At 44.7% G+C, this 11,144-nt stretch overlaps 1 protein-coding gene across 1 annotated transcript in view; it reads right to left on the reverse strand.

Moving 5' to 3' along the window:
• The window catches only part of LOC102769359 (zinc finger protein 233), a gene marked incomplete at its 3' end in the record, with an annotated part of 26,156 nt that extends 16,530 nt beyond the window's left edge, over positions 1-9,626 (reverse strand). Inside the window, exons 1-2 of the mRNA XM_015558403.1 lie at positions 9,529-9,626; positions 3,886-3,930 (exon numbers count right to left, since the gene is read on the reverse strand). Coding sequence (XP_015413889.1) covers positions 3,886-3,900 — 15 coding nt within the window. The remainder of the gene's footprint in view (positions 1-3,885; positions 3,931-9,528) is intronic.
• Between the last annotated feature and the right edge of the window lie 1,518 nt (positions 9,627-11,144).

Raw genomic sequence — 11,144 nt, forward strand, 5'->3', positions numbered from 1 at the left:
TGGGTAGAGGGTAACGTGGGGATCAGGACACAAATGTAATATCTTAATCAATAAAAAATATATTTAAAAAAGAACATAACTTATTTTAAAAATTGAACAAGAGAGTTGAACAAACAACTCCAAAAGAAGATATACAAATGATCAAAAAGAAGAAAAGATGTTCAAAATCCTCAGGCAATAGGGAAATGCTAATGAAAGTTGTACTGATTAAAAGAAAGACCACACTGACATACCACTATACTGTCATTAGAATGGCTAAAACTTAAACGTTTGAAGATATATCCTGTTGGAAACTATGGGATTCTAACCCATTTCTGTTGAAAATGTAAAATATACAACCACAGTGTAAAATGATTTGGCAATTTTTTAAAAGAGATTCTCCTCCTAGTTATTTATCAAAAGAAAAAGAAAAAAGAAAGAAAACCCATTTTCACCCATAAGGTCAGTCCACAAGTGGTCATAGGGGTTTATTTACATTTGCCAAAAATGAATAGGTGAATGGATAACCCAATTGTGGTATGCCCATAAAATGAAATACAATGCAGCAACGAAAAGGAATAAACTGTTTTTTTAAAAAGGAATAAACTATTGATATGTGTTCAAAACCATAATGATGAACAAATGAAGCCAGACACAAAGAGAACATCCTATATAATTCCATTTATATGCACACAAGAAAAGATTACTCTGCAGATGTAAAGTTAAATTAGTTGCTTTTGCCTACAGTCAGGGGTGTGGGAGGAGGCATGAGGGAACCTTTTGGGGTGATGGAAACGGTCTACATTTAGATGGGGCGGTGGTCACAAGGCATGTATATTTGTCAAAACTGATTGGAAAAGTTTATCTTATGTGCATTACATGCAAATTACAACTAAAAAATGATTACAAAGACACAACTAAGAAAACCACAGAAAGGAAAAATATTTAGTCACAGTAAATATAACTGCCAAAGGATTTGAACTCAGAATATGAAAAGGAAACCTTCATTAACAATAAAAAGTAGAAGCATATTTTTAAAATGGGCAAACAACTGCAATAAACTTTCAAAAGGTATATATATACTAGAGGCCTGGTACATGAATTCGTGCACGGGTGGGGTCTGGCCAGCCTGCCCCAATCAGGGCTGATCAGGCTGGCTGGCTGGGGGAAGGGGATGCAGGAGGTTGGCCAGCCAGTCCTGCCCCCGATTGGGATGCGGGGGCTGATTGGGGACAGAGCCAGCCAGGGGGAAGGGCCGCGGCCAGCTGGGGGGAGGGGCTGTGGGTTGTTAACCAGCCGGCCCTGCCCCCTGGTTGAACTCCCGGTCGAACACCTGGTCGAGGAGACAATTTGCATATTAGCCTTTTATTATATAGGAGGATGGTGTAAATGCACATGAAAGAATATCCAACATCATTTTTCATGATGGAAATAGAAATTACAGTGATAGTGAGATGCCATTCATTAGAATCCTATATAATAAAAGCATAATATGCAAATCAACCGAATAGTGGAATGTCAGGTTGGCGGGGGGCAGGGCCAGTGAGCAGGTGATGCTAGGCCAGCCAAGGCGAGTGCCAGAGGGAGGGGATGGTGATGGGGTGAGGGGGGCAGCAGTGACCAACAGCGAGGCGATGGGGGCTGATGCCATTCCCCGATCGTCCGCTAAGTCTCCTCCTGCAGAGGGAGGTCATGGGTGGCGGGACGATTCTGGGTGGGGCCAGCTGCTTGCCATCCCCAGATAGGCCCACCAGGGTAGCCTCCCACAAAGGGAGGCCAGACTGCTAAACCATCAGTTGGACATCCCCCGAGGGCTCCCGAACTGTGAGAGGGCACAGGCTGGGCTGAGGGATCTCCCCCTAGTGCATGAATTTTCATGCACTGAGCCTCTAGTCTATATATATAAAAACCTAATATGCAAAGTGTTCCCTCAGGAGTTTGACCGACCAAGAGTTCGATCACTCACTATGATGTGTGCTGACCACCAAGGGGCAGCACAGAATGAAGGAAGGCCCTGACCGGCAGCCGGCAGCTGGAGAACGGAGGCCCTGCTGGCAGCCGGCAGCCACTAGGCACCCTACTGTGCATGAATTTCGTGCACTGGGCTTCTAGTGACTGAAATAAAAAGAACTACATCAAACTATAGCAAAGATATAGAGCAACTGAAACTCTCAGATGCTGTGGTGGGCTGTAAATGGTACCACCTCTTTGGGTAACTGCTTAAATTCACCTACCCTACAAACTGTGTCATTCCACTTCTAGATGATTACTCAAGAGATATGAAAATATACCCACAAGAAGACCTGCACAAAAATGCTCAGAGGACTGTTATGTATATCAAAAGCTGCCAAAGAACCCAAATGTCCTTCAAAGGGAGAATTTTGTCTCTTCTTCCAAAGGGTAAACGAAGTGTCCTATATATTCATAAAATGTAATACAACTCAACAATAAAAAGGAATAATGTAGTGATGCATACCATGAATCTCAAAAACATTATGCTGAGTGAAAAAAGCCAGGCACAAGAGTACATACTGTACGAATTAAGTATATTAAATTTGTAGCCGAAACCGGTTTGGCTCAGTGGATAGAGCGTCGGCTTGCGGACTGAAAGGTCCCAGGTTCGATTCCGGTCAAGGGCATGTACTTGGGTTGCAGGCACATCCCCAGTAGGGGGTGTGCAGAAGGCAGCTGATCGATGTTCTCTCTCATCGATGTTTCTAACTCTCTATCTCTCTCCCTTCCTCTCTGTAAAAAATCAATAAAATATATTTAAAAAAAATAATAAAAATAAATAAATTTGTAAGCAAGTAAACTAATCATGTGATGACAGATGAGAACAGCAGATGCCTCTGAGGGGTAGAAAACTGACTCAGTATGTGGTACGAGAGAACACGGGCCCCCTCCAACTCTCCCCTGTGGGATATAATGAAGGTCATTTGAGAGAGCACCATGGGACTTAGGGAACCTGGCCAAGGCCTGGGTCAAGGAAGGACCAAAAAGAAAACGTTTCTGGGTGTACGCCTAGAAGGAACATGATGGCTGGTTGCTCTGTCATCTGTGCTCTATATAACCCTGGAGACTTCAATGGCAACCGCTCCCCCTCCGCCCCTCCCCGCCCCTGCCCCACGCACATGTAAGTTCAATAAGTCCTAATAAACTCATGTCTTTCACAGCCAGTCCAAGAGAGAACTTTTGGGGGTAATGTAAATGGTCTACTTCGGGTTTTGGGTGGTGGTCCAATGTAATTATTCAACTTTCAAAATGGGGCATAGCACTGTCACGGACCTAACACTTAAGATGTCTAATTTTTGTAAGTAAATTATATTTCAAGTTTAAAACTCATGCAAAAGGGTTATGAATCAAAACAAAATTTATTCAGCGGCACCCTGGGGTATATACATGTCTGTAACTTCTGAAGTTTACACAAAAAACAGAAACCCTTCTGAAAGAAGTATATAAAATAATGCCAAACCACAAAAAGAAACTCATGCTAGCACTAAGTGAAAACGTAAGATTTAAAATTGTACATATGCTGTGGCTGTAATTATATAAAATATGGCATGAGGAAATAGCTGACGTAGCAGTGTAGTCACGTGGCTTTTTAAAAAAATTCTTCATTGTTTAAAGTCTTACATATGCCTCCTTTTTCTATAATTGACCTCTCCCCAGCCACTCCCACCTCCCAGCAATGTGGCTTTAAAAAATTTTTTTATATCTATGAATTTCTGAACTTTCCGTAAAATGATGATAAAACCAAAAATAAAAACAAAAGTTCAAATAGAACCAATATAAACAATAGTAACTGGCACATAACGAACACCTGTCTTTTATCCTTCCCAAGGAAGAGAAAGATGCTGTGTCTAACCTTTGAGATCTTTAAGAGATCAAAATCAAAACTCAACTCACCTGGAACGTGGCCATTTCCTCCTGCTCCTGGAGAAGCACAGAACCCTGGAAGGCAGAAGTGGCAAAGGAGAAAGAAGCCATGAGACACAGGCCCTGGCACATATGGCTGCTCTGCGTGAGTTTTAAAAAGTGACCCCTCCTTCGGCCCATAGCAGTAGCCTCTCAGCCAGGGGCCCTAGTGCAGCGAACTACCTGCCCGGCTCCAAGCAGAGTCCAGGGTCATCGCTCTCATCCTGGGGACCGTGGGAAATGAGAGGCCCAGGAATGCACTGGCCATGACAGTGAAAGCAAACTCAGAGGCCAACAGGTCTGGGTGGGGCACATTGCCAGAATCCCACTAATGATCCTTCTGACCAACTAGCCCTTTGTGCCTATTCCACATCTATCAAGTGGGGGTCGTACCACTGTCTAGCTCACAGCTTTGTCAATACATTCAAATGCGCATGCAGTACCTGAGAGCTACTCATGTTCACGGGCCTTCCTACTTCCGGCAGAAGGACTGTGGCGGGAATGAGAGCAACGCATCCACTTCTCAAAGCCTGGAAGCAATTCCCTTTATAACGTCCAATTCCTTGCCCTGGCCCTACATTTGCTGCACTCTCCTGCTCAGCTCAGTAATGGAGCTTTGCAAGGAGACCTGACTTTTCACAGTATTTAGTGAGAGAAAGCAAGTGGGCTCTGGGGCGTCTGGCTAGCTGGCCGCCTGCCTGCCACCTGCCAACCACCAGCCTGCTGCCTACCAGCTACTCTGAGACGCCCTCCATCACCTGGGAACATTTGGGGGCTAATTAGAGGGTAAGCAACTCTTTCGCCTATAAGATGATTAACACATCTTTTTATCCTTTGCAGCTAGAATAGAGCGAGAACTCAAAAATCCATGGAATCAATGAATGGCTGAAAACACACTCCACTGGGCAGTCAGGAAGGAGTGAACCAGTTGATGCCTGAGGTTCCTCTGAGCTGAGTGATTCTGAGCCTCCCCAGTGGGAGGAGGAGAGGATGAGCTGTATCTTCAGGGTTTCTTCTTTTACTGGCTTTGCTCAAACAACGTCAAAGTCATCCTTAAAAGTTACTTATTCATAAGAGGGTCATTCATGGGCTTCTCAGGAAGGCAAACCCTATGTAGTTATTTATTTAATTTAAAAAGTGATTGATTGGTTGACGGATTGATTTCACACCAGGCATTTTCTCAAATGTCATTCTCCTCAAAGAGCTCTTCCATGACCATGCTTTATATAATTTAAATTCCCCACCACTTTTCTTCTTTTCCCACTCACTTCCTTTTTATATTTAGTGTCATTACTTTCTAACATCCTCCTGTGTGTTTTAGTTATTTATCTTCCTTGTATTTATCCATCTTTTTAATGAAGCCCCATTGTTTTGGTCACTACTCTTTCTCCAGCTCATGGCATGTTGCAGGCACTCAAGACAGATTTGTTTAAAAAGAAATGAATAACTTAATGAATAGTTGATAAAGATACATCCTGTGTTATGTTAACTGAGAGCTTCATTACTATTCGCCAGGATCATTAACTCACTTATTCAACAAATCCTTATTTATTAATTGTTTTATATTTTCAGTTTTTTTTAAATACATCTTTACTGATTTTAGAGAGGAAGGGAGAGGGATAGAGAGATAGAGAAACATCAATGATGAGAGAGAATCATTGATCGGCTGCCTCCTGAACGCCCCCCACTGGGGATCGAGCCTGCAACCCAGGCATGTGCCTTTGGCCAGAATCGAACCTGGGACCTTTCAGTCCGCAGGCCGACGCTCTATCCACTGAGCCAAACCGGCTAGGGCTCAATAAATCCTTATTGCACATCTAACATGAGCTACGCACATTAAAGTCCTTGATCTCATGAAGCTGATACTACACTAGAGGAGGCAGGTAGGCAATCAATCAACAAATAAGTATATAAAGTGTTGGCCCGTCATAGCACTGTTAAGAAAAATATGGCAGGAAAAAAGGGAGACGAACAAACGGGAGGTGCTATTTTAGCAGGGATGGCATCAATGCCAGTGCTATAGTTATTAGTTCAGTCACATCTGCAGGTCAGTTATCCGCCTGTGCCTCGTCTGTATGTTGTTTTGAGGAAGAAATTAGTTAATACACAAAAGCACTGGAAACTCTGCTTGACCCATAATACACTCCCAATAAATGCTAATTATCATTGTCATTATATAATAAATTATATAGAAATGATACACTAGTCTGGGTTAGTTCCTAAGTCAATTTGTTTTAGGATATGAATGTATTGTTAATAACTGTATATCAAGTATCAAATACTTTGAAAAGCAACTGTACACAGCCAAGAGTGGTCCTATAAAGGCCAGAAATACCCATATACTAGTAGATCCTTTTCATAGTTTTGTCACCTGTTTTCAGGAAATCAGAAAACAACCTCTCAGGGCTGCAGGCCCAGGTACCCAGCTGCCAGCTGACACATGCACCAGCCACAAACAATTGAATAACTTCCTTCTGCAAACCTTGTCAGTGTTGGGCACGCTGAAAAGAAGGACACAATCCCCACAACATAGGAACCTACAGCTTAAGAGGAGACACCAGCTGGACACCAAGAGCAAATTAAATTCCAAATAAACAAACAAAATTCAGCGCCTCCCCTTTAACTGCAATTCTTCAGGACCCCAGCTTTCTCACTAACCACCATTCTCCCAGTTACCCTGTGAGAACTTTGGAACTGTTAATGTCTCCTCTCCCTTGACCTCCATCCTATATAATAAAGAGGTTATATGCAAATTAACCCCCACACCCTTAAAAGATGGCTGTCTACGACCAGGCTGGCAGGGGGGTTAGTGAGGGATGACCAAACGACTGAACAGGAGGTTGCATGGGGCGACCAGTCCAGCAGGGGGCCTGTGAGGGGCAACCTGGCTGGTGGGGGGAGGAGGGGTGTGCTGTTAGGGGCAACCAGGCTGGCAGGAGGGGCAGTTGGAGGCAATTAGGCTGGCAGGGGGGCAGTGAGGGCCAACTAGGCCAGTGGGGGGAGGGGGGAGTTGGGCGTGATCAGGTCAGCAGAGAGGGCAGTTAGGGGTGACCAGGCAGGCAGGCAGGCAGGTGAACGATTAGGAGCCAGCAGTCCAGGATTGTGAGAAGGATGTCCGATTACCGGTGTAGGCCAGATCAGGCCTACACTGGCAGTCGGACATCCCCCAAGGGGTCCCAGATTGGAGAGGGTGCAGGCTAGGCTGAGGGGACCACCCCCTCCTTGCACGATTTTCGTGCACCGGGCCTCTAGTATATTTATAATAATCCAATACACATCTTCTAGACTCAGTGTCTGGAGTTGGCAATAAAATACCAAAGCAAATGTGATAACAGGGGAGGACTATATAACAAGATGAACAAAGAGTTGACAACAGTTGAAGGCTGTGCTCATACATTAGTATACATTCATTAGTACATTATTTTCTCTACACTTGTGTTTGAAAGGTTTGTGATCACAGTTGTCACAAGGATGACAACTATGATACAAGTTTTGAGAAGCACAGCGAATATATACAGACATAGAAACAAGCAAAGAGAAATACATTAACATCCTTATAGTTATCTCTACACCTGGGGTCATGGATAATGTTCGGCTTCCTTCAGCTATTTCTCAAATTCTCAATGATGAGCACAAATTAACTCAATAATCAGAATACGAACATAATGTCATAAAAAATAACAAGGAATTAATTGAATGAGCATAGCCTTCAAGTGCGCTAAGGTCCTAAATTATTACCAAATGACCCTCCCTCCTTCAGTCCCCGGGATTACCATTTCTTAGGGCTGAAGGAGGGTATGGCAGGAGGTCAAGAACCCAGGCTGCCTGGGTTCAAATTCTCAGTTCTATGTCTTCTCTGCTCCCTTAAACTCTTCACCTCTCAACATTCTTTGTCTGTTATGAGGATTAAACTAATTAAAGCAAATAAAACCTATAGAAGACTGCCACTCAACATGTTTAATATTGTTACTCGTTCAACAATGTCTCATCCAAGCTCCCCTTCACTCATTAAATGTCTGAACATTTGCCCAACAGAGAAAACTTGCTAATGCGTGAAGGAAGTCTGCTCCCCTATTGAGAACAGCAATGACGCACAGCTTGTTAAATTATCCCACGTTGGGACAATGTGACCACAAGCCAGGGGTCACTCCCTCCGCTCTGCACCCTCTTTGAGAAGCCAGGCTGAGAACGGACAGGAGGCTGGAAGATATTACAAGAGTGTCCTGGTCCAGGATGAATCACAGTGGGCATCCTCCAGGCACTAGCGGGGGATGGCCCACTTCTGCCTTTCAAACAGGATCGGGGGGAGTGGGAAGTCCTTTGCAATCCACCAACAGCCCTGCTCCCCACCGCAGAGGACAGACAAGGGCCAGAGGTGCTAGAGCTGGAGCTCAGAACTTAGGCAGGCTCAGCACCGAAGCTTTCAGGGACTGAGCACTTCTCAGAAAGAAATAATAGATTGATAACAACCAGCCACCTCTTAGCTTGTGCTGGGATCACTGCTAAGCACTTTTACATCTTTTTTTTCTCTTTTTTAAATATATTTTATTGATTTTTTACAGAGAGGAAGGGAGAGGGATAGAGAGTCAGAAACATCGATGAGAGAGAAACACCAAACAGCTAGCTGCCTTCTGCACACTCCCCACTGGGCATGTGGTCCCAACAAAGGTACATGCCCTTAACCGGAATTGAACTTGGGACCCTTAGGACCACAAGCCGAGGCCCTATCCACTGAGCCAAGCCGGCTAGGGCTACATCTTTTACTTTCACCTAATCTTAAAACGCACCCACTAGGGAGGTCCTCCTCGGGCAGAACAGTGAGAAGCTAGGAAAATTCCTTGGCAGGTGGAATGGGAAAACACAGATAACTGAACCAACCCACAGAGCAATTCACAGCCAGATACAGGTCACAGGTGGAAGGCCCCGGGAAAACTGGGGCCGTACCTTGCCGCAGGGTGATGTTTCATATCGCGGGTCATCGGTTTAGACCTTCCCCCTGACTTTCCTTCTCTAGAGATAACATCAAGGCATCCCTTGTATTTCAGCTCCAGGCCCAGAAAAGCTGCAAAACCAGGACAGGGAGGCCAGGGCCTGGAGCTGACCTAACAGTGGAGCTCAGGTCCATGAAAGTGCACACCTGGAAAAGCTGATGAATATTTTTTCGAGATCCTCCCCTAAAAACCCCGCCTTTGGGAAGCAGATAAAACCTCTCAAGATAAAGGAAGCCGGCCCTGGCTCCCTTTGGAGCACGCCCCCGCCTTCTCACGGGTGAACTTTCTATTTTCTTTCCCCTAAACTCTTCCTGTCCCAGCTTTAATGAACAGCCTCTTAAAATCACCTGGATTCCTGCTGTGAAATCTTACCTACACGAAATCAAGACCCCACACACTCCCGACCGGCTGGAGGGCAACTCGGCCTGATGCCGGTCCAGTGGGACACTACTGTCCGGTGACACGACTATCAACCCCTCTCCAGGCAGGAGAAACAGATAAATCAATATCTCCACAAAGATTATACAACTGGAACGGCACGGAGTGAGCGGAAGTAAGGGAGGCAAGGGGATCGGCCCAGAGACACTGAAACAGATTCCCGACCTGGCCGCTCCCCAACTCCACGCGCGAACCTTGCACAAACCTGTCATCCGCCGCTTCTGTTCCCCAAGAGCGAGGATGGCACCTACGGGGCCCACGCCACGCAAGCCAGTCAGAGACACGGGGTCCGCACTCGCTCGCTCGCTCGTTCACCTCCTCGGAGATCGTGGTGACTCGCGCCCATCCCACTCCAGAACCCCGGAGGGAAACGGGGGTGGGGGGTGGGGGGGTGCGCACAGCTCCGCCCTCCCAGAGCGGAAGTGGATCTCACTGCCCAGCACTTCTGGACTACACTTCCCAGGATCCTCCACAAGGTGGCGCTTATATTAGGTTGCCGCTTCAAATATATATATACTTGAAATATATACTTGAAATTTCAAGAAACATTTTGAAAATGTTTCTTTCTTCAGATCACCTTCAAACGTCTCATAATCTATATCCAGCCTGCTCTTGACATCATAAATACAATAGGATGTTTTACTTTTCTACAAGAGCCATGACTATTCAAAAAGTAGGTGTGGATGTATGGTATCGCACTCAAGTAACTAACAAATTCAACTTTTTTAGGGCACTTTGAGGTATGCTAGGGTGTCTCAAAAAATGTATACACTTTAAAACTGCGAGCACTGCTTGGAGGTTGTTAAATATGGGACACTTCATGAATTTGCGTGCCATCCTTGCGCAGGGGCTATGCTAACTTTCCCTGTGTTGTTCCAATTTTAGTATATGTGCTGCCAAAGCGAGCACTGATAGCTCAATGTTGAAAAGGCAATGTATTTTAATAAACACTGCCTTGGTAATTATTCAAAGTGTGTGTATACATTTTGGAGGGACACCCTCTATTTAGTCTCTAGCCAGGTAGCTCAGTTGGTTTTGCCCTGCTACACCAAGGTTGCAGATTTGAACCCTGGTCAGGGCACATACAAGGAGCAATCAATGAATGCATGAATGGGTGGAGCAACAAGTCAATGTTTCTCTCCCTTCCCTTCACTCTCTAAAGTCAATCAATAAATTTTTTGTTAAAGTGTATGCTATGAATTGGTATATGTATAGTAAGTACATTGTGAATGTACTTACAATCTAACTTACACATCCATCAACTCACATTGCTAACTTTGTGGTGAGAACCTTTAAGATCTACTCTCAGCAAATTTCAACTGTAGCCAACGTGGAATACACTAGATCCTCAGACCTTAATCATCTTATAACTGAAGGTTTGCACCCTTGAGCCAACCTCTCCCTACTTCCCCCACCCCCACCTGCATCCCCCAGGTAACCACCACCATTCTACTCTGTTTCTATGAGTTTAACTTTATTCCTCCCTTAGATTCCACATGTAATTCTACTAGGCAGTATTTGTCTTTCTCTGTCTGGCTTATTTCAGTTAACATAATGCCCTCCTGTCACATTCATGTTATTGCAAATATTTCTATAAAATAATGATTAGAGTTAGAGGCTCAATTTGATTCATTTTTTAAAAAATATATTTTTATTGATTTCAGAGAAAGGAGAGGGAGAGATATAAACATCAATGATCAGAGAATCATTGATCACTGCCTCCTACACACCCCCTCCTGGGGATCGAGCATGCGACCCCGGCATGTGCCCTGACTAGGAATTGAACACTCAACCACTGAGCCACATGGGCTGGGCTAATTC

This window comes from Myotis davidii, unplaced genomic scaffold, assembly GCF_000327345.1.
Source record: "Myotis davidii unplaced genomic scaffold, ASM32734v1 scaffold2693, whole genome shotgun sequence".
Classification (NCBI taxonomy): domain Eukaryota; kingdom Metazoa; phylum Chordata; class Mammalia; order Chiroptera; family Vespertilionidae; genus Myotis; species Myotis davidii.